Below are 27,211 nucleotides of genomic sequence, written 5' to 3' on the forward strand. Positions count from 1 at the left end.
GAAAAAAAAATATCTTGCATAAATATCTTGCATGTTTTAACAAATGCTTGTTTTAGGGGCCAGGTGGTAGTGCATCCAGTAATTCAAACATGTTACTGTGCGTAGGTCCAGATTCTAGCCTTCGGTTCCCCTGTGGAGGGGGGAAGCTTCACCAGTAATAGAATAGTGTTCCAAGTATCTCTCCTCTGTCAAACTAATAATAAATGTAATCATTTTCAACCATAGTCCCTTAGAATAAGGTTGTTGTCCCCCTGCCCCGGTGGAGGGGGGAAGGGTGGAGTCACAAGTCAAACATATGGGCTTTCAAAAAAAAATTTTTTTTTGTTTATCAATCGACAAGTTTGATTTATTACAGCAAAAATAAAGAACTATGGAAATAGCAGAGAAAGGGTTAGTTTTATAATAAATTAGCAGAATTAATTCTCTCTCTCATACTCTCACTTCATCCTTAGCCTGATCTTCACCTAGTTCTATTAAAAAAAAACAAACTTTGTTGTGTCTCTTTAGAAAGCTATAGTCTTCCCTAAGCAACAGAAATGTATGTTAATAAAAGCTACTTTTTCTAAAGAAGGGGACTTGAGCTAATTTCAAAATCTCAGTTCTTCCTCATCAACAACAATAAAATATGCCTGCCTTTCCTCATTTGATGACTCTCAAAGAGTCATGTAAATTATTATGGAAATAGCATGCTGACACAGAAGCATTACAGTTATCCACAGTAAGAAGCCTAGCTTGAAAAAATGTTCTTGTTGTGTATTTTAGGGGTGGTGACCGAATTGTCCCTCCTAGTGCTTTAGACCATTTGTGATGCCTCATCACCAGAAATGACATAACACCTCCCCTACCTCACCCCCACCCCACCCCCCAGCAATTGAACCACTGCTCTGAATTGCCTATGAACAAGATGGGTTTTATCTGTCCTAGTACTACTCCTCAGGTTCATATGATTAATATCAGTTATTTACAGAACTCAACTATGAATTCCTTAGCATTTTGTACATCAATGATTGAGTCAAACTTACCATTTCAATAATTTTGTATGAATTACACACACATACACGTTTTTTGCATTCAGATCATCCAGTCATGATTTACAAGTGTATTTTGGGGTTCTTACCCTCCTTTGGTTCTCTTTTCTCAGAATAATTTTCAAACTTCTGTTAAGTCTCGTGAGCTCATCAGATCTCAGTCCCAGCCCTACCTTCAGATTACTGGACCAAATTTGTTACATGACTAAGAGAAGTTACTCTACTAATCGCATGACTAGTCATGTAACACTGTCTCTGTAATCATGCAATACCTTCTTTGTATTATTTGGACCTAGATGCAAAAGGACTATTGACAAGTGAGACCTAGTGCTAAAATAATATGCAGAGGCAAGGTCAGAATTGAGGCAATGACAAGGCAGAGCTGCTCACAAACTGCAATTAAGGGAGATTTAGAGAACTCTAGTAAGTAGATGAAACTACTCTACAGTCAGTAAAATACAAGCAGGGGGAGTTGGGAGGTAGCACAGCAGGTTAAGCACATGGCGCAAAGCGCAAGGACTGGTGTAAGGATCCCGGTTCGAGCCCCCGGCTCCCTACCTGCAGGGGGAGTCGCTTCACAGGCGGTGAAGCAGGTCTGCGGGTATCTATCTTTCTCTCCCCCTCTCTGTATTCCCCTCCTCTCTCCATTTCTCTCTGTCCTATCCAACAATGACGACAACAATAATAACTACAACAATAAAACAACAGGGGCAACAAAAGGGAATAAAGTAAATTTAAAAAAAAATACAAACAGGACAGAACTAGAAAAATAGCTCATTTGTTCCTAGATAATGGACTGTTTTGTCACATGTGTTACCCAGGTTCAAGCCCAGCCCCCACCATATTTATGGCCTAGTCTCACTGCTTTCATTTTCCTTTACCTTTAGTTTGTTATTTTGCTAGTGCCTTGCACTATGTCTGGCACTTAATCACAATGCAGCTAATATTTGCTGAATGAACAAGTGATAAGAAGGATGCTAACACAGGAAGGCTGCAAATGCCCATTCTAACCCAAGTTATCCCACTGGAGTTTCCTCAGGATCCACAGATATACCTAGGAGAGGCAGCAAAATACTCTGTTTAGAAGATTATTAGGTGGGAGACCACCTGGCACTGAGACAAGACAGGACTAGAACGACTTCAGAAACCCACCAAATCACAGCCACCAGGTTCCAGATGCTATCATGATGCCAAGCTGACTTCCCTGAGGAGACAACCCCACCAATATGTCCTGAAGCCCTGCCTCCCTAGAACCCTGACCCACTAGGGAAAGAGAAAGAGAGGCTTAGAAGTATGGATCGGCCTGCCAATGCCTATGTTCAGTGGGGAAGCAATTACAGAAGCCAGACCTTCCATCCTCTGCACCACATAATGACCCTGGGTCCATACTCTCAGAGGGATAAAGAATAGGAAAGCTGTCAGGGGAGGGGATACAGAGTTTTGGTGGTGGGAATTGTATGGAGTTGTACCCCTCTTATCTTATGGTCTTGTCAAAATTTCTATTTTATAAATAAAAATTAAAAAAGAAAAAAAGATTATTAGGTAATCAAGTCATGTCATTATATTTCTATACAAACTACTGTTTTCCCTCCTATTGCACTCATTTTTTTAAATTTTAAAATGCAACATTTTACATTTTAATACAATTAGAATTGATGACAGGTGACTTGCTAAAGCAACACAGTGGTATTACATTAGTATAAGATATTGAGGGGCTTGGGTGATGGCACACCCGCTGAAGCTCACATAACCCCAACCAAGCACTAGGACTCCAGTTTGAGCCCCTGCTCCACACCTGCAGGGGGCACTCTTCACAAGTGGTAAAGCTGAGCTACAGGTGTCTCTCTTTCTCTCTCTTCCTCTCTATTTTCCCACCCTTCTCAATTTCTCTCTGTCCTGTCAAATAAAATAGAAAGAAAAAAAGAAAAGAAAAAGAAAGAAAGAGAAAGGAAGGAAGAAAGAATGAAAAAGAAAGAGAGAAAAAGGAAGAAAGGAAGGAAGGAGGAAGGATGAAAGGAAGGAGGATGAAATGAAAGAAGGAAGAAAAAAAAGAAAGGAAGGAAGGAAGGAAGGGAGGAAGGGAGGGAGGGAGGAAGGGAGGGAGGGAGGAAGGAAGGAAGGAATTTCAGGAAATTGTGAGGAGCCTCACAAAGCACCCTGCATTTTTCTGCCTCCAGGAGCCTGGCATTCCTTAAAACATTAAGCCAGCTCCCCCTGCTCCACCCTGCATTCCTGATACTATGGCCTATCTACTTAATCATTGTTTTGCCTGAAAGATCCCCACCCATTCCATTCCTTTGATCTATCTTCTTTCTACCCTCAAGACCCTCCCTGCCTGCAGGGTAGTATTAATCCTACCAGTTAAAACCCTTGCAACAGTTGCTAAGGAAGTTCCTACCATTCCCTGCCCTTTTTTGCCTTTCTCCACCCCTTTCCTAGCCATTTCTGTTTCTGACTTGCCACTTCCGGGTCTGCCCTTTAAAAGCCTTGGCTCTCTGATCAATAAAGCATTGCATTGCCTCACCGCCATGAGCTTGGTTCATGAGTCATCTCCCTCACGTCACAGAATGAGTAGCAGCCCAGGCTGGCTCCAGTCATGTTCTCTCCAATCCAGAGAGTATGTGCCTGGGAATAGGCACCCCCACGCTAGCTTGGCAAAGGAAAGAAGGAAGGAAGAAAGAAAAGAAAGAAAGAAAGAAAGAAAGAAAGAAAGAAAGAAAGAAAAGAAAGGAAGGAAGAAAGGAAAGAAAGAAAGAAAGAAAGAAAGAAAGAAAGAAAGAAAGAAAGAAAGAGAGAAAGAAAGAAAGATTGCCAGGATCAAGTATATTCATGGTGGGAGAGTCAAGGTTTAAAACCCAGAAGAGGGGAGTCAGGTGGTAGTGCAGTGAGTTAAGCGCACATGGCTCAAAATTCAAGGACCGGTGTAAGGATCCAGGTTCGAGCCCCTGGCTCCCCACCTACAGGGGAGTCAGTTCACAGGTGGTGAAGCAGGTCTGCAGGTGTCTATCTTTCTCTCCCCCTCTCTGTCTTCCCCTCCTCTCTCCATTTCTCTCTGTCCTATCCAACAACAATGACATCAATAACAACAATAACTACAACAACAGTGAAAAACAACAAGGGCAACAAAAAGGGAAAACAAGTAAATATTAAAAATCAAAAAAATAGTAAATTAAAAAATAAAACCCAGAAGAGGGGCAGGGCAGTGGAGCACATGGCACTAAATGCAAAGACCGGTGTAAGGATTCTGGCCTGAGCCCCCGGCTCCCCACCTGAAGGGTGGAGAAACAGGTTTGTAGGTGTCTGTCTTTCTATCCCCCCTCTGTCTTCCCCTCCTCTCTCCATTTCTTTCTATCCTATCCAACAATAATGACATCAATAACAATAATAATAACAACAACGATAAACAACAAGGGCAACAAAGGAGAAGAAGTAGCCTCTAGGAGCAGTGGACTTGTAGTGCAGGCACCAAGCCCCAGTGATAACCCTGGAGGCAAAAAAAAAGAGAAAGAGGACCAGGTGGTAGCACAGCAGGTCAAGCACACATGGCACGAAGGGCAAGGACCTGCTCAAGGATCCAGGTTCAACACCCCCCTCCCCACCAGCAGGAGGGTGTTGCTTCACAAGCAGTGAAGCAAGCCTGCAGGAGTCTTTCTTTCCCCCTCTCTGCCTTCCCATTCTCTCTCGATTTCTCTGTCCTATCCAACAACAGCAGCAATGACAACAACAATAACAATAACAACAAGTGTTGTATGCTTTACATTGGGTAGTTCTCCCCCGCCAAGAGAATTGCATCAGTCCTGTTAATTTCGCGGGCCGCTTGGCCCCGCCCCTAGGGACCCCGCCAGAGTTCCTGAGTTCGAGAGTAAGGGAGAGTTCCTGAGTTCCAGAGTAAAGGAGAGGGTTCCTGAGTTCCAGAGTAAGAGAGAGAGTGCTTGTGCCGCCGCAAAGAGACAGCAGAGTTCTGTTTGGTGATTAGTTTGTCTTAGTTTATGAATCGTTGTTCCTGAATAAAGAAATACAGCTTCCCTGCCCAGCCGTTGTCTCCGCATCTCTGTTACCCGCCCGTGAAGCAAGCCAGCTTGGCCAGAGCCTCCGAATTTTAACAACAAACAAGGGTAACAAAAATGGAAAAAATGGCCTCCAGGAGCAGTAGATTCGTAGTGCAGACACCACGCCCCAACAGTAACTCTAGAGGCAAACAATAATAATAAAATAAAACCCAATAATAATAAAATAAAACCCAGAAGAAAAGACAGGGAAAAAAAAAACAGGAGAAAGAAGACCTCTCATTAAATTGATAGTGTTGGCTTTATTTCCCTAATGTGTCTAGTTCATTCACGTCCTGGACAAGTCACTTAAGACATCTCATTACTCCAGTGTTCTCTTCTCCACTGTGGACCTAGGATGCTCTTGTGAAGATTGATGAGATCAAGTTTCTGTAGTTCTGACAGGCACATTTAAAAAACAAAATAATATTTCCTTTTTGTTTCTTACACGAGGTCCTGTTCTTATTTCCTTCCTCCCACAAATTACAGAAAATCACTAGTATGTGATTGCAGTTTCAATTGGCCATTTGAGAAAAGGTTCTGTTTTGTAAAAACGTAACTCTCCCTCCTTCTGGCAGTAAATCTGAAAACTATGGTGGTGTGTTGGCAAACATGATGAAGATAATGGCTCTGAAAGGCTTATTCCTCTAGGTGTCATTATTGTAGGAATCACCAGGCACCTAGTCACACCTTGAACTTGAAGGGTGATTGGATTCTGACCATTAAAACTGCAATTGCACAAACACTCCGGATGACTTTGCTTTTCTCATTATTTTTATTATTTGGAGGATCATTCAAGTCTCTGATCAGCACATGTTACTTATTGTGTATGAGAGGGAGGGCAATTATCCACCCCAGCATGCTAGAGATCAAACTTGGGACCACATGAATGCAAAGCCTATGCTCTGCCTGCTGCAAACTCCCCCCAAAACTCTCTAGAACTATTTGAAGTCTATATGCTGATACAGGCCTCCATCAATTTTTTTTTTTTACACCTTGTTCTGTCACCTCCACTCCATTGTACCTATTTATCAGGACAAAAAGGGTCCCATGCCAAATGGCTTAAGGTTTGCCAAAAAAAAAAAAAAATTGTGTTACTACTCATCGTGTTTACTCATCATGCCTTCATATAAACAAGTCATCCAGTTTCTACAAGTGGGAGTATCAGTGAATTAAATGCAAAAGAAAATTATTAGGAGCCAGCAAAATAGTTCATTTGGATAGTGTGCTGCTTTGCCATGTGCATGACCCAGGTTTAAGCCCAGGCCCCATTGCATTGAAGGAAGCTTCCCATGTCTGTCCGTCTCCCTTTCCCTAAAGGAAATCTTTGCAGGGTGGGGCAGGCAGTGGTGCATCAGGTTAAGTGCACATAGTACAAAGCACAAGGATCCAGGTTCAAGCCTCTGTTCCCTACCTGCATATGGGGAGGGGGGCTTCACAAGTGGTGAATCAGGTCTGCAGGGAAGGTGTATATCTTTCTCTATCATCTATCTATCTATCTATCTATCTATCTATCTATCTCTAGCTCTCTATCTTCCTCTCCCCTCTCAATTTTCTCTCTGTTTTATCCAGAAGATTAAAAAAATGGCCACAGGAACAGTGGATTTGTGGTGTAGGCACCAAGCCCCAGCGATCACCCTGGAGACAATAAAAATAATTTAGGAAATCTTTGCTACAAACAAAGGAAATCCCACTAAAAATGATTTTAACAACAGGAGTTCTCTCTCACCTAACAAGAATTCAGAGGTTCAAAATTCAGTTCTAGGATGTATGTTCTGCCATTTCCTAGACTTTCTCCTCATGGTCACAAGAGAACTATCGCAGCTTCAAATGTCAAATCCTCACATCACAGGAAGGAAGAAGACTGTTTCTCCTCATATGTTTCTTTCCTTATTGGGGAGGGCAATCTTTTCCCAAAGTGTCCCTATCTCAACAGACTTTCACTCAGATAGCCTTGGGTAGAATTTAGACACTTGTTCACACTTTCCCTGCTGAGGAAGTAGGAGTCTGACAGCTTCAGTCTATAAGGAGGAGAATTTGTTGGCAAGGCAGGAGAACTGTTGAGTAGGCAGTCAATAGCGTTCCTCACAGCAGGTTCTTCCATATATATGATCTCAAAATGCTCTCTACCTTTCACTGTACCTTGTTGTTAATATTTCGGAGGCTCTTGCCGGCCGGTCTAGTTTCACGGCGGGTAACAGAGACGCGGAGACAACGGCTGGGCAGGGAAGCTGTATTTCTTTATTCAGGAACAACGATTCATAAACTAAGACAAACTAATCACCAAACAGAACTCTGCTGTCTCTTTGCGGCGGCGCAAGCACTCTTTCTTTTACTCTCGAACCCTCGAACTCTCTCACTCTGGAACTCTGGAACTCACTTACTGGGGAACCCTCTGAAAGTCTGGCACTCTCGAACTCAGGAACCCCTTCAATGTCAAGTCCTCAAGCTGCCACATCTGTGGCCACCAGGATATCAATCTGTTCATCCTTAAAAAGTCTGAGGGCTTCTAGTTGCTGTGTCTGTGACAGGTTGCCATGGAGCTCACCCACCTGGAGTCCCATGAGCCCCAAGAGGATGTGCATGTGGTGGGCCTGCTTCTTGGTCTGGGTGAACAGCATGACATGGTCCGTAAAGGTTCTTGTTAGCAGAGCTGCTACAATGGCTTCCCGGTCCCCTTCCCGATTAGGTCGAATTCGGACGAACTCTTGCCTCAGGAAGGGGGCTACATCTGTGTTGCTGTTCACAAATATCCGTACAGGATTCTTCAAAGAGACAGATGCTAGATCTTTGACCTCATCTGTCATTGTGGCTGAGAAGAGCATGGTCTGGCGATGGTGGGAACACATTCGAATGATCTCCTTCATCTGTTCCTCAAAATACTCGTCCAGCATCCTGTCAGCTTCATCCAGGATGAGCACCTCAATGCTGCTCAGGTGGAAGGAAGGGCAGTTGTGCAGGTGATCAATGAGTCGGCCTGGAGTAGCAATGAGGATGTCAGGTGCTGCCCGAAGAGCTGCTTCCTGTGACTTCACATGCAGACCACCCACAGCCAAGCAGGTGGTGATGTTGCAGAATTGGGCCAGCTGCTTGGTGACAGAGTGCACTTGGATGCCCAGTTCTCGAGTAGGAACCAGCACCAGCACCCGGGTTACTGGAGCCTGTCGGGGTTTGTAGATCAGACGCTCCAAGACAGGCAAAGCAAAAGCTACAGTTTTACCTGTTCCAGTGGCTGCACAAGCACAGATGTCCTTCCCCAGCAGACCCACAGGTATGCAGGCTTTCTGGATTGGGGTGGGCTGCTTGAAGCCCATGACTGTAATGGCCTTCAGAAGAGGGCGGGAAAGATTCATGTCCTGGAATGAGAGGTTTTCATCATATTGAGATGGATCTTCAAAAAATCCACTTTTTTCCTGTCCTTTCTTCTTCTTCTTCCACTCCTTTACTTTAAGTGTATCTGCTTTGGTAAGGATGTTCTCATCAGCTGAAGAGTAATCAGTTTCTGAGTCTTCACTGTCTGAGCCATCTTCATCTTTCCTTTCAATGTCTTCCTGTTCCTCTTGTTTCTCTTTCTCCTTCTCTGATTTCCCAGACTTGGCTTCTTTGTCCTCCGTTTTCCTTTTCTTTCGAACTTTCTCAATCTTCTCATCTAATGTAGTAGCTGCCCTCTTCTTCTTGAGCTGGCTCATGACATCAGCCATAGCCCAACTGCCATCATACATTCCCTCCTTCTCAGTGAAAATGAAGTCAGGGTTGAAATCGGCACTGCGGTTCTTCTGCAAGGCTTTTTGCTTTCTGCCTAGTATAATGGGCCCCTCCTCTTCCTCGTCTCCTGAATCAGACTCGGACTCTGCCGGTACTTCATCGTTTTCGTTGATGGTAGGGATAAAACCCAGCTCCTCGAGCATGTTGCAGCAGGCACTTCCGGAATGGCTATGCTAATTATTCTCATGCCTGAGGTTTCCTCTCCGGCCCACACATCAAGATGTCTCCATCTTGAATGGGTGTAACAAAAGGTTAAAAGACGTTGTTGATATGTAAAAGTCTCAAATTCCTTCTCTATTAGAAACGTTGGATCGTGCAGTAGATATGCTAATAACAAGTTTTGTTTCATAGTAAGTAAGTTGCAGCCAGCTGCCTTTGGGACTCTAGGCCGTTCCCCGCCCCCATGCAAATGCCCGTCGAGGCAAGTAGCCCCCCAGAGACAAGAAATGTTTTTTTTAAGCTGATAAAGTTTAGCCCACAGAGGCAGATATGGCCCCCTCAGGCCTTCCCTTGGCAACATGCTGGTTTTTGTTATATATGTTTCTGTTCACCCCACACCCTTGATACAATAGTCATTTAGTTAAAAAGAAAAGGGGGAATTGTTGTATGCTTTCCATTGGGTTCTAGCCCTCCCCTGCCAAGAGAATTGGATCAGTCCAGTTAATTTCTCGGGCCCGCCCCAAGGGACCCCGGGAGAGGGCTAGAACAAACCAATGTAAAACATACGACAGTACCTCATACAGCAATTGTTATTAAGCAATTACCCCTCTGAAATCTAAACTCCATGAGGGAGCACAGAGGTGGTGCACCTCGTTAAGTGCATGTACTACCATGCACAAGGATCCAGGCTCAGGCCCCGGCTCCCACATTCAGGAGGAAAGTGCTGCAGGTGTCTCTCTGTCTTTCTCCCTCTCTATCTCCACACCCTCCTCTGAATTTCTCTCAGTTCTATCAGATAAAATAAATAAAGTTTTTTTTAATATTTTATTTATTTATGAGAAAGATAGGAGGAGAGAGAAAGAATCAGAAATCATTCTGGCACATGTGCTGCCAGGGATCGAACTTGAGACCTCATGCTTGAGAGTCCAAAGCTTGACCACTGCGCCACCTCCCAGACAACAATAAAGTTGTGTTTTTTTTAAATCTCTAATCTCCAACTCTTGCGACCAGACTTCCCTGGACAGACAATCCCACCAATGTGTCCTGGAGTTCCACTTTCCCAGAGCCCCACCCTACTTGGGAAAGAGAGAGACAGGCTGGGAGTATGGACGACCAGTCAACGCCCATGTTCAGCAGGGAAGCAATTACAGAAGCCAGACCTTCCACCTTCTACATCCCACAATGACCTTGGATCCATACTCCCAGAAGGATAAAGAATAGGAAAGCTATCAGGGGAGGGGATGGGATACGGAGATCTCATGGTGGCAATTGTGTGAAGCTGTACCTCTCCTATCCTATGGTTTTGTTAATGTCTCCTTTTTTAAATAAATAAAATAAATAAAAAATAAAATAAACTCTATGAGGGCATATTCTATGTCTCACTTGTCCATCATTATACTCCTGTTTCCTACCATAATTCCTGGCCATTGGTCCACTCACATAGTATATATGGCCCATACATAATGATTGAGTAGGGTTTCCTTGTTCAGTAACCAGGGCAGAAGTATTATTGAAAGTACTATTGGTAAAATATTGGAGTGGGGGGCATGTGGGGCACAGTTTGTAAAGCACATAAGTTAGAATGTGTTAGGGCTAGGGTTTGAGACTCTTTTTCTCTCCCCCTTGCTTGTCCTACTTCTTTCTGTCTCTATCATAATTTTTTTTTAATGGAAAAAATAACTGGAATTGGTGCATTGCACCAAAGTAAAAGACTCTGGTGTGGATGGGGGTGGAGAATACAGGTCCAAAAACGATGACAGAGGACCTAGTGGGGGTTGTATTGTTATATGGGAAACTGGGAAATGTTATGCATGTACAAACTATTGTATTTACTGTCAAATGTAAAGCTTTAATTTCCTAATAAAGAAACTTTAAAAAAATGGAAAAATAGACCACTGATAATGGTGGATTCATTGTTAAGGTATTGGGACCCAGGGATAACCCTGGTGGAAAATAAATAAATTATTTAATTTAACTCATAAATTAAATTTTTAAAAAGAAAAATATATGAAATTAGCAAATGTTTTCCATTCACATTCTCTCTCTTGATTTGCCATGGTGTTTTTATTTATTACTTAACATTGTTCTAAGAAAATTTAAAAATGTTAATATTGACATGAATTTTCTTGTTTCTTTAATTATTATTAAGGGATTAATGGCTTATAGTAATTGCAGTTGTTGATACATGCATAAAATGTATCAGTTTTCTGTAAGACATTTTTTTCATAATTTTTATTTATAAAAAGGAAGCATTGACTAAACCATAGGATAAGAGGGGTGCAGTTCCACACAATTCCCACCACCAGAACTCCGTATCTCGTCTCCTTCCTTGATAGCTTCTCCATTCTTTTTTTAATATTTATTTTATTTATTTATTCCCTTTTGTTGCCCTTGATTTTATTTTTGTAGTTATTATTGATGTCATCGTTGTTGGATAGGACAGAGAGAAATGGAGAGAGGAGGGGAAGACAGAGGGAGAGAGAAAGATAGACACCTGCAGACCCGCTTCACCACCTGTCAAGCGACTCCCCTACAGGTGGTGAGCCGGAAGCTGGAACGGAGATCCTTATTCCTGTCCTTGCGCTTTGCGCCACCTGCGCTTAACCTGCTGCACTACAGCCTGACTCCCAGCTTCTCTATTCTTTTATCCCTCTAGGAGTATGGACCTAGGATCATTATGGGGTGCAGAAAGTGGAAGATCTGGCTTTTTTAATTGCTCCCCCACTGAACATGGAAGTTGGCAAGTTGACTCATACTCCCAGCCTGTCTCTCTCTTTCCGTAGTAGTGGGGCAGAGCTCTGGGGATGCAGGGCTCCGGGACCGGGACACATTGGTGGGGTCCTCTGCCCAGGGAACTCCAGTTGGTATCATGGTAGCATCTGGAACCCGGTGGCTGAAAAAGAATTAAGATATGAAGCAGAACAAATTGTTGACTAATTATGAACCTAAAGGCAGAAATATTGCAGGTGAAGATTTAGGGTCTCCGTTTTGGTAAAAGATAGTAGGTCTTTTTTAGGTATATTCCAAAGGGCTCATAACTTTACTAATTTTTGCCTGAGCCTGCCATCTGATATGCAGGTAGACCCAGATTATTGTCTGAAGAGATGGTGTCATAGCTGGAAGAAAGATTAGAAAGCTGGATCAGGGAAGAGGGAGTAGCTCCCTAATATGGGAAAGTGGTATAAATATTGTTGACTGTAAACACCATCAATCTGATGTGATCTGGGGCCCATACAAAAGCTTAGGAGCCTTTGTAACCTCTGTATCCCTGCAGGTCTGAGTTCACATTCTGTGGTCACGAGTAGGGACGTTCCAGGTTGCACAAATTTCAGGACCCATCTTCCTCGGGTGGTAGGTAAAATATATTATCCAGCCTCCCTTCAGAGGATGGATAATTCTCTACCATTGTTGATCCACATTGAGGGCAAGGTCCTATAGGAGCCTGCAGGGGTCCATTATGTTCCTAATGGAGATAACCAGTGACAGTGGAGACAGGGATCTATTAGAGGTCTAGGCCCAGCATGTCTGTGTGGGAACCCCAGGACTCCCCAACTAGGGCCTCAGGTGATGGGGTAGCCTGGTAGTGACTAAAGAGTCATCATTAAAGTTTGCCAGTTTCTTGCCCTTATTCAGCTTCTGTAGGCCGTCTTTAAGACATTCTAACACCCCACCTAGGTCTTTTTCCACCATTGTGCACCAGGACCTGAACTCCCCCTCCCCCCAATTCACCAAACCCAGTCTAAGTTCTGCTTTTAGCAGGATTATTATTATTTTTTACCATTTAGCAATATAGTGTACACTACCAGCCAGCTTTAAACATAAATTAACTCATATATGGAATTATCTAAATTAATTTGTGTTTTGTAACTCACAATACATATATATTCTTGCCAGAAAAGAAAAATGCTGCGCACAGCTACTTCAACTTTTTTTTTTTAACTGATACAACACTGGTTTATATTCATTATTTAGGCTTCAGTTGTATGATTCCTCACCTTAGAAACTTTGGTGTCTCAAGCATAAAAGCCTTTTTATATAACCACTATGGTATCTTCCCAGCCCTTGATTCTCTTTTTTTTTTTTTTTTTTTTTTTGTGCCTCCAAGGTTAGGAGCTTGGTGACTGCACTAACTGCAGGTCATTTTTTTTTTTTTCATTTTATTGGGTAGGACAGAGAGGAATTGAGAGGAGAGAGAAAAATAAAGAGACAGAGAGAGACCTGCAGACCTGCTTCACAGCTTGTGAAGTGATCCCCCCTGCAGGTGGGGAGCCGGGAGCTTGAATAGGGATCCTTGAGCAGGTCCCTGCACTTCGTACTATGTGCGCTTGACGCACTTAACCTGGTGCGCCACTGCCCGACCCCCTGATTCATTTTTTTATAGATGCACATTCTATCTGCCCAGTCAATTCAAACCTTGCTAATAAGTATAGAGAAGTTGCAAGGAATAGTCGCTTCCTTCTTATTATCATTTTCAGTGAAGCAAAACTAAAACTATTAGAAGGTTACTTGGTTGTCCATGTTTCCTGGAACAGCAATGTCTTCTTTTTGTGATGGAAGCAAGTCCTGATTTGAATTTGAATGAAAAGTCTGTCCTCTTGGGGCTGTCAACAGCCCTTCAGATTTTGTTATAAGTTGATATACCTTCTTGTGCTTGTTTGAGTTTCACTAAACTGCTATCCACTGTGTATCCACTGGAACTCTACATTGCTGAAGATCTAGGTGCTAGTAAATATTTAATGAATAAGTGTGTCTATTTGACCTGTTTCCTTATGAGTCTCGTGTTTCCCCTTAATGAGCTACACAGGTTCTTAAAACCTTTCTCAGATCGTTATCCAGATGGTCCCCAGCTTATAATGATTCAACTAATGACTATGTCTTTATGATAGTATGAAAGTGATACATGCCCAGTAGAAACTGTACTTCAAATGTCATGGTTTGATCTCTTCCTGGGCTGGCAAGATGTGGTGTGTTACTCTCTCACAACTCTAAGCAGTGAGCGCCAACTCCCAGTCGGCAGTCCCCAAGGTCAACAACCAGTACTCTGCAGACTCTCTCACTTTCAGAGCAGTATTTAATAAATTACATGTGATATTCAGTGCTCTATCATAATATAGAATAAGGAGGATCTGACAGTCCTGCAGAATGTATTAATGCTTAGAAAAGTGAACTGATATTAAAATAGAATCTCACTCCACATAGAAACTGCTAGGCATTAAACTGGAAAATAAGACCATATTTAAGTAGCAGAGCCAGGGGTCATTGCACTGCTTTGACTCAGCAAGGACAAAATGTGGCCACTCAATAATATACCTTTAAAAAAAAACTGTAAATGTGGGAGTTATTATCCTTTCATGCAGTGATGTCATATCTGTTTTTGTTGTTGTTTATCTGGCAGACTCAGGCCATTTTTATATTGGCTTTTCTATGTGGTCTTAGACAAGCTATTAAATCTTATTGGGTCTTGAGATAAGAATAAATTCTTATCTCTAAAATGAATACAGTGATATGTACCTCACAGGACTGATATGAGCAGTGAGTACCTTCTACATAATCATTCTTACACACACACACGCCCAAAAAAAATCACAGTAGCTATTATCACTATTATTTTAGCTTTTATACTCTCCAATGTAATTGCTGGAGTACACTGTGGAAATTAATATTATGGGGGAGGAGGCCATTGGGTGGTAGTACACCCAGTTAAGCACACATGTTACCATGTTCAAATGCCCCGTCCAAGCCTCTGTTCCTTACATGCAGGGGAGTAAGCTTCGTGAGTGGTGGAGTAATGCTATGGGTGTCTCTCTCTCACACTCTTTCTGCCCATCTCTTCTCAATTTTTCTCTGTCCTACTAAATAAAAGAAAGTATAAAGATGGCCACCAGGAGATTCACTGTGCAGGCACCAAACCCTAGGGATAACTTTGGTGGCAATAAAAATAAAGTTGGAATTATGAAAGTACTATAGTGTCAGAAAGATTCCTGCACTGAAGAAAACGGTGGTTCTGTGGTATCTTTCTCTTTGTTTCTCTGTCTCTATCTGAAAAAGTCATCCTGGAGCTGTGAAGCCCCAATGACAACAACATATACATTTATCAAAATGGTGACTCTTTTTGAAAACCTCCAAGTGTACACATTTCTTGCAGAATTTAGTTCTTATGTGAACCAACTACAATATGGCCCAATTGACCTTTACGTGCTTACTTCTCCGGAGTCTCTGTGTTGCAATCAGTCTCACCTATCCTTTGTTTCCATAATATCACTCATGTATCATGTCACCTCAGTGTTTGGATTTCCCCCAGTTACTGTCTCCCCCCCCCCCCAAGTTCTCCTTGATTCTCTGCAGTGCCTTATACTTACCATACATTTTTTTTTAATACATGAATTGGATCTGCCTCTATCTTTACCAAAGGCTTGAATTATGGACCTCCTTTAAGCAGCTTCTTATTAAAACACCTTTATTTTAATTGTCAACAGTCATGCAGTAATCCTTGAGAAAGTACTAGAATCTTGTATTCTTTCTGCTTTTTATATAAGAAATTCTGTGAACTTCCACACTTCACCCATGAAGTACAACTCTCTCAAACTATTTTTGGGCTTCAACCTGCTTGAGAACTAATAAACTCTCCAAATTTGAAAAAGAACAAATCCTTTCCATAAAATAAAATGAAAACTGTTCATTCACTAAGAAGAATCAAGTGGCATTTTGCATTCCTAAGTATTTCTACAGATGCTGTATTTCCTTGTTTATTCCCTCTCTCCATTCATTACTGTTTGTTCATCTGCATCTTGTTCTCCTGTCCTCTCATTCAGGCTAAAGCATATCACACTGGGGAGGACAGAATTTGAACCTGTAACTTCATCCTTCCTAATCCAAGGGCCTATCACTAGGCTCTGCCCCCGTTCTGCTAACAAGTGCTAATTCTCTTCCACTTGTGATCTCTGACAGATCAGTGAAAGCTATGACGTTTGTGCTTTCCTTCACTACCCTTAGCCAGTCTTTGAGACAGCTGAGTCTAGGTCCCTGCAAGTCAGTGTGTGTCTGTGACACATTTTAGTAAATGACATGCAGCAGTGATAATGAATGGGTCCATGCTCTAAACAAAAGTCAGAGAGCCTACATATGAATCACACCCCAAATTTTAGTTCTGTGAACACTCCCAAACTATTAATTTTTCTCTCTTTTCATTTGTGTATTGATTTATCATTGATCTATATTACTACAGAATTTTAAGAGGTAAGGCTTTACACATCTATATATGCATACAGATTGCTGTACTCCCCACCAAATTTCTAGTGTCATCTGTCAAAATAATACATTTAATCATTATTCCCACCCTCCCCATCATTTTTTCTCTGTAAATTACCATGTTTCTGCCAAGTCTAGGAGTCTTTTTTTTTTTTTTTTTGCCACCATCTTGGCTTTACTATCCAGATTACATATATGACTAGAACAGTCTGATAATTGTTTTTTCAGTTCTTTAATTATTATTCTTAGTGTAATTGCTTCAAACTTCAACTACTTTGTCTAAAACTATACAATGTCATTTTTGTTAACAGAAGAGTGGCTTTCTATTGAATATATAAAATATATATCATGGGCCAAGTGGTAGCCCAGAGAGTTAAGTGCACATGGCACAAAACACAAGAACTGGCTTAAGGATCCTGGTTCAAGCTCCCGGTTTCCCACCTCCAGGGGAGTCGCTTCATGGGTGGTGAAGCATGGCTATAGGTGTCTATCTTTTTCTCTCCCTGTCTTGTCCTTTGTCAATTTCTCTCTGTCCTATCCAACAACAGCAATAACAATAACAACAAGGGCAGCAATAAAAGATGGGAAAAAATAGCCTCCAGGAGCAGTGGATTCGTAGTGTAGGCACCGAGCCCCTGCGATAACCCTAGAGGCAAAAATCAATAAATAAGTAAATAAATAAATAAATAAAATATATTCCACAACTTTTTTACCCAGTCATCTGTTTATAGGCATTTATGTTTATCCCATTTTTGGCTATTGCAAATAATGACACTGTGAATACAGGAGTACAGGTGTCTTTTCAAATTAGTGCTGTCTATCATTTAGATAAGTGTATTGAGTTTCTTTTTCTCCACATTTTTACCAATACTTGTTTTCAATCTTTTTGATATAGCTCATTCCCATAGGTATGAAGTGCTATCTCACTATGATTTTTATTTCCTTTTCCTAATTCTAAGTGAGGTTGAGTGCTTTCCCATATGTTGATAAGACTATATATTCTTTGAGAAAGCGTCTGTTTGGGTCTTTTGCACATTTTATTTTAAATTGGGTTGCTTGCTTTGTTGTTGTTGTTGTTGTTGTTGAGCTATATGAATTACTTAAAGATTTTGGACATATGATCTACAAGTTGAACCTAATGTGAAAGTTGAACTGGGTGTGTTGTATTGCACCAAAGCAAAGGACTCTGGGGAAGGAGGGAAAGAGATGGAATGGAGTGACTCTGGGATGCTGGTGTTTATGGTGGAAAAAGGACCTAAGCTGGAGGAGAGAGAGTCTTGTAATACCTATTCTGAGGAAATAAGAGGTTGTACCTATGTGCAAACAACTGAACTGTAAACCATTAACCACCACCCCCAAAAAGTGGGAAATTAACTAATTAATTAAAAGAAAAGAAAATATAGTCCTAAGTACTAGTCTGCCTCTTTGTTTTATAGCATTTTTTTCACTATGTAAAGCCTTTTAAAAAATATTTAATTAAGTTATATATTGGGTAGAGACAGAGAGAAACTGAGAGGGGAGCGGGAAGTAAAGGAGAGAAAGAGACATCTACAGCATGGCTTCACTGCTCTTGAAGCTTCCTCCCACAGGTGGAGACCAGGGTCTTGAACCCTGGTCCTTGAACAAAGTAACCTGTAATCACCCCGGTGCACCACAGCCCATCCCCATTTTTTATTTTTATATTTGTTTGTTTATTAGATATGACTGTCCAGTTCTCTCACTATATGTTGAAAAGGCTTCCCTTGCTTCATTGTATGGTCTTGGATCCTAAATGACCTTGGATGTGTGGATTTATTTCTGGATTCTCTATTTATTAATATATTCCTTTGACTTACATGCCTGTTTTTGTGCCAATAGCATACTCCTTCAATTTCTTTTACTCTGTATTATAGTTAAAGTCAAGAAGCATAATGCCCCCATTATGCTTTTTCTCGGAGTTATTGGGTTTTTCTGTTTTCTCAGAGTTATTGGGTTGCCCGAATAGTCACAACACATTTTGCATAGAGGGGTGCCAGGTGGTGACACATTCAGTTAAGCGCACATACTACAATCCACAAGAACCCAGGTTTGAGCCCCTGCTCCCCACCTGCAGGGTGGACACTTCACAAACAGTGAAGGTCTGCAGGTGTTTCTCTCTCCCTCTCTATCTTCCCCTCTTCTCTTAATTTCTTTCTGTCCTATCCAATAAAATAGAAAGGGGGGGGAAGAGGAGATAGCCACCAGGAGCAGTGGGTTCATAGTGCCAGCATCATCAAGCCCCAGCAACAACCCTGGTGGCAATAAAATAAATAAACAAATAAATAAATACATCATGGCTTTTCCAACAACCCAATATTGGTTATTTGGGTGTTTTTATGGTTCCATATATATGTTGGAATGTTTGTTCTTTTTCCTTGAAAAATGAAAAATGTAATTGGAGGGACTGGGAGGTGGCGCACCTGGTAGAGCCCACGTTACAGTACACAGGTAACTATGTTTAAGCCCTGGGTTCCCACCTGCAGGGGGGAAGCTTCTTGAGAGGTGATGCAGTGCTGGGGGGGGGGGTAGATAGCATAATGGTTATGCAAAGAGACTCTCATGTCTAAGGCTTCTAAGTCTCAGGGTCAATCTGCCACACCACCATAAGCCAGAGCTGAGCAGGGCTCTGGTTAAAAAAAAAAAAAAAAAAGGATATAGAGAATACTTGGGTCAGGAAGATAGTATCATGGTTATGAAAAACATTTTTGTGCCTTGTTAGTATGCTTCTAAATTCTGCTTCTAAGACCCCTTCTGTTACATCGCTTGACACTGTATTCTGTTTACATAACTACTGTTAACTAAGCACCACCCTGCCTCCAGGGCATTGTTTAATCCTCACTGTTTTGCAGGCTTTTTCCTTCTCCCCACCCCCTATCCTACGTACATCCTTTTTGGACCTGACACTTCCACCTCAGGATATATAAGGACAGGACTGTGATTAGAGATAGCTTAGATTGCACTGCGTTCCACATGAATAAAGACTGAACTGTGTACCACTCAGCCATGAGTCCCTGGTTGTCTCTGTCTCACACCCACCAGGCTAGACCAGCAAATGGCGCCTGAACAGGGTCTGGCAGTGCCTGAGGCTCTGAGGTTCTATATTCAGTTTCCAGCATCACCATAAGCCTGCGCTGAGTAGTGCTCTTGTATTCAATATATGTATGGTATGCTAACAAAATTAAAGTTGGTTCAAATCTTATTTTGAGACATTTTGCACAGTGTAGAATTATCTGTAGTAGTAAGAAGTATTCTCAGAAATCACAAAACAAAAACTGGGATACACCAACCTCTTATAAGGAAGTCCTTGGTGAATGTCAAGTGTTACTAAGTCCAACATGTTGAGCAATTAATAGACATGTTGTCTATTAAAATAAGACCCACAGTAAATATCAGTTGATCTGTTATAAGGAAACACGTAGCAGTTAGATTTTAGATTAAAAAAAAATTAAAATATTAGAAAGTATTAGGTAATAGTGGCCCACCAGTTTGCAATTATCCACCACAATTGGGAAATACACAGACAGATAGGTGGGAAACTATTTCACTTGTCAGATATCACTTCCTCCCCTCAAACATTTATAGGTATTACTAACAAGGGAAAAAATGCACTACTTCTGACTTCTACTTCCATTGCCCTTAAGAAAATATGAGGCAAGCAGCAAAGAGCATGAATCACTTGACACACAGTCCTTGAGCAGTCTAACACTGGGAGTTATAGCAGTGGGTCATAACTGATCTACTTAGTAATTAAAAGAAGAGAATATGACGCCAGAAGCTCAATGATTCTATCATTTTTTAAAAAGTGTTTTATTTATTGGCTAACTACAGAGAAAATCAAGAGGGAAGTGGAAGACAGAAAGGAATAGAAAGAGATACTTGCAGCACTACTTCACTGCCCATGAAGCTTTCCCCCTCCAGGTGGGGACCAAGGGCTTGAACACAGGTCCTTGCACATTGTAACACATAAGCTCTAGTGGGTGCACCACTACCCAAACCCTGATGCTGTCATTTTAGGGCACAACTGCTTTTACTGTGGCCTTTACAATTTGGTTCAGAATATTTGATTTCTCTTTTAGCTTCAGATTTTTGGAAGCTACACTTTATATTCATTTTTTTGTAACAGTAATCCTGATAAACTGGGAAAATATGCAACTACAGCAGCTTTTGTGATAAGTCTATGAGTTTCAACTTTCAGTCATTTATCTGTGGCTCCTATAAAGCAGAGAATTAAGCCAATACTTTGGGCTGGTTTTTGGGTGGTGGCAGACCCAATTGAACTTACATATTACAGTGCACAAAGAACCAGGTTCAAGACCCTGGCCCCTACTTGCAGGGGGGAGCTTCATGAGTGGTGAAACAATGCTGCAGGTGTCTCTCTCTCTCCCACTGTGCCCCTCACCTTCTCTCTGATTCTATCCAATAAGTAAATATATATTTAAAAGTTTTAAACCAGGGGTCAGGTAGTGGCACACCTGGTTGAGTGCTCATGTTACAATGTGCAAGGACTCCAGTTTGAGTCTTTGGCCCCCACCTGCAAGGGGGAAGCATTGCGAGTAGTGAAGTAGTGTTACAAGTGTCTCTCTGTCTCTCTCCCTATCACCCCCTTCCCTCTCGATTTCTGACTATTTCTATCAGATAAAGAAATAAATCTAATTTAAAAAGTTAAACCAATACTTGAGGTACTAGGTCCATTTCCCATTATTAACTGAGGAAAAGTTTCTATTCCCTCCCTTTCACTAACACAACCTTTATCTCTCACATGAATAACTTACCTGATCAGTGTTTTCATATTCTACTGTAGACTGGATTTCTAACTGTATTATAACTATCTACACAAGAATTTTCAGTTTACTAAATAAAATATCTCCAAATATCCACTGAAAAGAGGAAGATAATATATTAAAGGGAACTCCCAAACCACGAGACAAGTCACAAGAGGCACCCTGGGTCTTCTCAAGTCATTTTAGACTCTATGGCTGGCAGAGATGAAATGGGGGTGGGGGGGGGAGGGATGTGGAGGAATGGGTAGATTCACAATCATCTAGGAAAAGAAACTAAACAGCAAAATGAGTGAGTTATATAATGTAGTAAATCCCTTACAAAGGAATAAACTCCAAGACCCTTAAAGTTATAAATATGTGATGGGACATTACTCATATGTGTTCTGATGAATTTTATGTGTATGTGTGTATGTTTTTATGTGTATCTGAAAGTATATGTGTATCTTTTGTAGTAGATTATCCTAAAGTTGTAGGGTCTTTAAATTTGAGTGCTGATTAAATGTAGTCAGGGGTTCATAAAGCAAGACTTTTAATTTATGAAACTTTTTTTTAAAATGTGTATGAAGTAGATTATTTGGAATACACAGTTTGAGAAATCTTAGTAGCTTAAGTTGGGGCAGTGATGCAAACGGTGGCAGAAGTTTTCAAAGTTAGTAATTTTCTATTTTTAAATATTCTGTCTTATTTTATCTTTTACTGTTTATTTATTTATTTTGTCACCAGGATCATCACTGGAGCTCAGTATCGATATGACCCCTCTATTCCTGGCAGCCATAGTTTCCTTTCAGTTTATTGTTTGTTGACAGAGAATGAGAGAGGGAGAGAAAGTGAGACAGGACGGGAGAGAGTAAGAAGCAGAAATAGAGAGACACCTGCAGCACTGCTTCACCACTCATGAAGCCTCCCAACCTGGAACTGGGGGTTGAACCTGAATGGTTGCTCATGATAACATGCGTGCTTTACTAAGTGTGCCACCACCCACCCCCATATATTATTTTTAAAATGTTTAATCTAACTATTCTTAAATAGTGCTACTATTCAACATTGGGGCCTCAAGCCTATAAAGCATGTGCTGTCCTTGCTCAACCACCTCGCTGGCCCCTGAATCAATTTTATTTTATCCTTTTGTAGCATTTTAATTGGCAAAGTCTTACAAATAACTTGAAGGTGTTATTTCCCTTATAACACCTAAAAATATTTGTTGTGTATCGTTTTTCTAATTACTAGAGTAAGCATATCCCTGGTCTTTAAAAAGAAACTAAAACATCACAGAAATATACAAAAGGAGTAATTACAAATTCAATCTCCTTACTCTACTGTTGTTTTCGATGGGTTAAGTTGTTTTCGCCAGGCTGGCTTCACGGGCGGGTAACAGACAACCCGGGACTCATGGCTGGGTTGTAGGCAGTATCTCTTTATTCATGCAGGACGCAGCACAATCTAAGACGAGCTAAGTTAAACTCAAAGTACAGTAAAACTCACAATGCTGTCTTTATGTATACTTGCCAAGTAGGGTGGAAACAGGATGTGACATAGAGAGGGTGGAGAGAAAAGTGACTGGTAAAAATCAGAGTGTGACAAGGAGGGAGCAGATTAGGCGAGAATCCTATCACTGAACCACAAATGCCCTGGAGGGAGGGTGGAACTTGTTAACAGTAAATAGAATGAAGTGGTTATGTAAATAGAATAGTGTTAAGCAGGGGGGATTTAAACCAAATGAAACAGAAAGGGTCTCATGCATACCAACACTCTACTACTGATAATTACTATTAATTCACTAGTTTATTACTATTTAACCCATCTCATTTGAAATGAACTCATTTCAGGCCGGCAGTAGAGCACCTGGTTGTGTGCATATGTTGCCATACACAAGGACCCAGGTTCAATTCCCAGTCTCCACTTGTAGTGAGAAAACTTCACAAGCAGTGAAGTAGGGCTGTGTCTCTTTTTTTTTCTCTCTCTTTCTCTCTATCTCCTCCTCCACTCTCAATTTCTCTCTGTTTTTTTAAAGAAAAAAAAGAGGGGAGATGATTTGACTTACTTCATTCATTTTCTGGAATATGCCTATCAAAGGTAAAGAGACTCCCTTTTATTTTATTTTTATTAGTGATGTAATAGTGGTTTACAAGATTATAATATTACAGTTCCTCATGGCACCCATCAACAACCAAAATTCTCCTTCCTCCCAACAATAACCACTATATTATTCATAAAATCTAGGAGACAGTTTGACTACTTGTCTTTGCAAGTGCATGTGTTTCTATTCCCAGTATTCCACATATAAATGAAATCATCAATAGTTGTCTTTTCACCTCCTTAGTTATTTCACTAAGCATAGTCACTTCACATTCCATCCACTTTGTCCCAAAGGACAGACTATCACCTTTTTTATCAGAGTTCTTTGGATGTATGTTTAAGAGTGGCATTGCTGGATAAGCTATCATTTGTCTGAGAACTCTCCATGCTGCCTTCCTTAGGGACTGCACCAGTTTGTATGAAATGAACTTACTTTAAAACTTGGATCCTAAATGTTCAACAATACATAGTTTACATAATGCAGCTAATTACACTCACTTCAGATTTTTACAGGAATGACAACAGGCTAAATGTAACTCAGATGAATTTAGTCATTGCAGTAAATTTTTCGGCAAATACTTTATCTCCAGTCCTTTGCCTACTAGGTTACTGTCAGTAACCCTATACCAGATAGCTTCCTGTACTTGCTCCAATTCTACTGAGAGTAAAACAGATGCCAGGGGTGAGGAACTAAATGGGGAGAAAAGAAAACTACTACCAGACTCGCATCAAAGCAAAGAACTCTGGGGAAAACAGGGAAGGAGTAGGGGTGGGGAGCTTTAGGGCCCTAGTGCATGATAATGGAAATGAAATTCTAAGTTGGGAGTGAAAGTGTTTTGCAGACACCTATCATGGGGCGATGAGAAATTGTACCCATGTGTCAACAGCTGTACTGTAACCTCACTTGACATTTCTATTTTCCACTCTTTGATCCTTCTCTGCTTTGCTATTTATCAGTATCAAAAGCTGCTGCTGGAGGATGGGCGAATTCACAAATTCAATAAAATAATAAATTAAAAGAAAAAAAACCAGCAGACCAAATGTTCTGAAACTTTTGGGGCGGGGGGAGGCTTCCTTTTTGTTGTCAAGAAACTCCCTCTGAAGACAATTTCACAAAAGAAGCTTCCAAAATATTTGGACAAGGTTAACTCTGTTCATCAGATGTTAATTATCACCTTCTGTATGCCAGACACTGTGCTAGGTGTTGAGATTAGATGGAGGAGCTATCCAGACATTTTTCTTGACATATGCTTATGATCTAATAGCAAGGACAGATACTAATGAAATAATCACAACTATAAAGTAAAGTAAAGCTGTAATGTTGCTAAAAGCTCAGAACACACACACACACACCAAAAGCCAAGTTCAGTTCTTGTTTGAATCTCAGAAAAGAATTTCAGGATGCAAATTAAGTAAATGGAGGGGGGAGGTGACTCTGCACTGAAGTCTGAAGACATTTAGTTTTTATGAATTTTACTGTTAATTCAAATGCACACAGTCTGGGTGACTGGTGAATTGCTGATTCATTCAGCTCAGCAGCTTGCACTCCCTGGACACCTTCCATCTTAGCTCCTTTGCTGCTGGGTAATCTTCTCCATCTTGGAGTTGTGTTGTGACTGTAGTAGTTGGTGAGAAGGAAAGTTAAATAGTGATATTCTCAAGAGGACCTCATAGCAATGACAAAGTGGCTGTGTGCTGTGAGTAGAAGTGAAAGCTACTCATTATTTTAAAGATGTTCTCACATTCAATCCTTTCAGCGACTCAGTAACTAAGGAGGGAAGGGGCTGCTTCAGTAATGATTGCAGTTGGTTAGAGAAAAGGTCCTGGTGGTGCAACTGACTTGATTTTATGGATCCTTGACCAAAAAGAATGCTTGGCCCTTGTGAACTTGCCCACCCTTCAACGGCAGCTTTTTGATGCTGATAAATAGCAAAGCAGAGAAGGAGCAAAAAGTGGAAAATGTAAATGTCAAATGAGGTTCAGAGGGGGCAATTTTAAAGGCAGATATGTTTTGGGTAAGTAACATCAGAGGATGAGATGAAACTGCTATACTGAAATGGCAATTCAAGAAAACAGTTTGGACAGAGGACCTAGTGGGGGTTATAAAGAAAACTGAGAAGTGTTACACATGTACAAACTATGTATTTACTATCCAGTGTAAACCATTAATCCTCCAATAAGGGGGGGAAGAGAAAAGAGTTTGATTTTGAAGACTTATATCTAATTCGAGAAAATATCTGAAAAAGAAGTTGACAAAACAGGTGGCTATAAATCAACTTCTTAGAATCCTGTCAAATAATGTTACTTCTCTGTTTAAGAGAAAAATCTTTCCAACAATAACTGAAGAGTGTCAATAACTGCTTATCAAATTTGGAGCAAGGGGAAAAACACATATATCAACTAGATTTATAAAGCTTATTGCACAAGGGCCAACAAGATAGCTCAGCTGGATAGTGCTCCTGCTTTATGGTGTTCTTGACCCAGGTTCGAGTGTGACCCTTACTGTACTAGAGGAAATTTCAGCCCTGTGGTGATGTTCCCTCTCTCCCTTTGTCTCTCTGTGTCTTTCTACCTGAAAAAGTTAGCCTACCTGAAAAAGTTGCTTAAGTAAGCCCCAATCGCAACAACAGCAACAGAAAAGATTATAATCTGATACTTAAATATACCTATGTGTGACTAATTCATTGTTTTAGAGAACAGTTGGTTGAGCTTACATGTTACAACGTGCAAGTTCCCAGTTCCCATCTGCAGGGGGAAAGCTTAGTGAGTGTTGAAGCAGTGATGTTGGTGTCTCTCCATCTCTCTCCCTGTCATCCCCTTCCCTCTTGATTTCTGGCTGTTTCTATCCAATAAATAATTAAAGATAATACAAAAAAAAAAAAAAAAAGAGAGGGAGAGAGAGAACTTTAACATATTCAGGGTTTAAGTCTCCCACTTACATTTAAATAGTCCCTTATGGGCATTTTAATTTTCAAAAGCTTGCATCAAGCTACAGGACAGGGAAATATCCAGAAATTTCCATTTTTTTTTTTTAGAAAGTCTGATTTTGTTTGGGATTGAGGTTCACAACTCACAATACAAAGATGGACTTCAAGGAAGCCACCTATCTTTGAAATTGTCACATCATTGGGTACTTTCTTAGGGAAGTTTCCATAGACCATATTTGCAATGAAAACATGATTCCAAATGTGCAGAGTCATGAATAATATTTTTTATAACTTTCAGAATTTAAAATCATAGATGTAATTACTCTTATACTTGAAAATCTACTGTTTGTGATATATGTAGGATTTTATGTGTAAATAACAATATGGAGATATATACATATATGTGTATATGTATCAAGTAATTTAAATGTTCACTAGTATGTTATAACACACTTGACTTTCTGATTACTAATTAGTATCCCCAATAATTGTAAATACTTTGCAAGCAGCAATTACAGTTCATTCATCAGTTTTATAGACAGTTTGCCTAGCAATCAATGAATTGCTCAATAGAAGTATTGAAATAAGCTAACACCTATCATGTAAAATGAGAAGTTGTACTTATATATCAACAAGTATACTGTAAACCATTAAACCACCCCCCATAAGTGGAGAATAAAAGAGAAGTATTGAAGCAGGCCTGCAGGTCTCTTTCTCTCACCTTCTCTACCTCCTGCTCTCCTCTCAACTTCTCTCTGTCCTATAGAGTAAAATAGGAATACTTACCTGGCAGGGGAGATACCATGATCACGAAGGTGGTTTTCCCAGGGCGAGGCTTATCCAGTGCACTCCGGATGTGCTGACCCCTGCGATTTCCCCAAATGTGGGAAACTCGACTGCATAATTTGTGGTAGTGGGGGACTGCGTTCGGGCTCTCCCCTGATTAAAGAAAGAAAAATAAATAAAAAAACAAAAATAAAATAGAATAAAATAGGAAAAAAGGGGGAGTAGGGCGGTGGCGCAGCGGGTTAAGCGCACATGGCGCAAAGCACAAGGATCGGTGTAAGGATCCTGGTTTGAGCCCCCAGCTCCCAACCTGCAGGGAAGTCTCTTCACAAGTGGTAAAGCAGGTCTGCAGGTGTCTGGCTTTCTCTCCCCCTCTC

General features: G+C 40.9%; 1 protein-coding gene and 1 non-coding gene across 2 annotated transcripts; one reads left to right on the forward strand and one right to left on the reverse strand.

The window, feature by feature from the left end:
• Window positions 1-7,503: 7,503 nt before the first annotated feature.
• Window positions 7,504-8,995, reverse strand: LOC103108045 (probable ATP-dependent RNA helicase DDX27). Its single transcript, XM_016185460.2, has one exon. It carries the CDS (start codon window positions 8,980-8,982, stop codon window positions 7,519-7,521), a length of 1,464 nt encoding a protein of 487 aa, XP_016040946.2. The 5' UTR covers window positions 8,983-8,995; the 3' UTR covers window positions 7,504-7,518.
• Window positions 8,996-26,826: 17,831 nt separating this feature from the next.
• On the forward strand, window positions 26,827-26,990 carry LOC132539543 (U1 spliceosomal RNA). Its single transcript, XR_009550900.1, has one exon. It is a non-coding gene; the product is annotated as a U1 spliceosomal RNA (small nuclear RNA).
• Window positions 26,991-27,211: the final 221 nt, after the last annotated feature.

This window comes from Erinaceus europaeus, chromosome 7 (assembly GCF_950295315.1).
Source record: "Erinaceus europaeus chromosome 7, mEriEur2.1, whole genome shotgun sequence".
Lineage (NCBI taxonomy): Eukaryota > Metazoa > Chordata > Mammalia > Eulipotyphla > Erinaceidae > Erinaceus > Erinaceus europaeus.

What these genes read in the sequence shown, in the direction of transcription:
- LOC103108045 (XM_016185460.2), bottom strand. Translation starts at nt 8,982, where the DNA reads ATGCTCGAGGAGCTGGGTTTTATCCCTACCATCAACGAAAACGATGAA.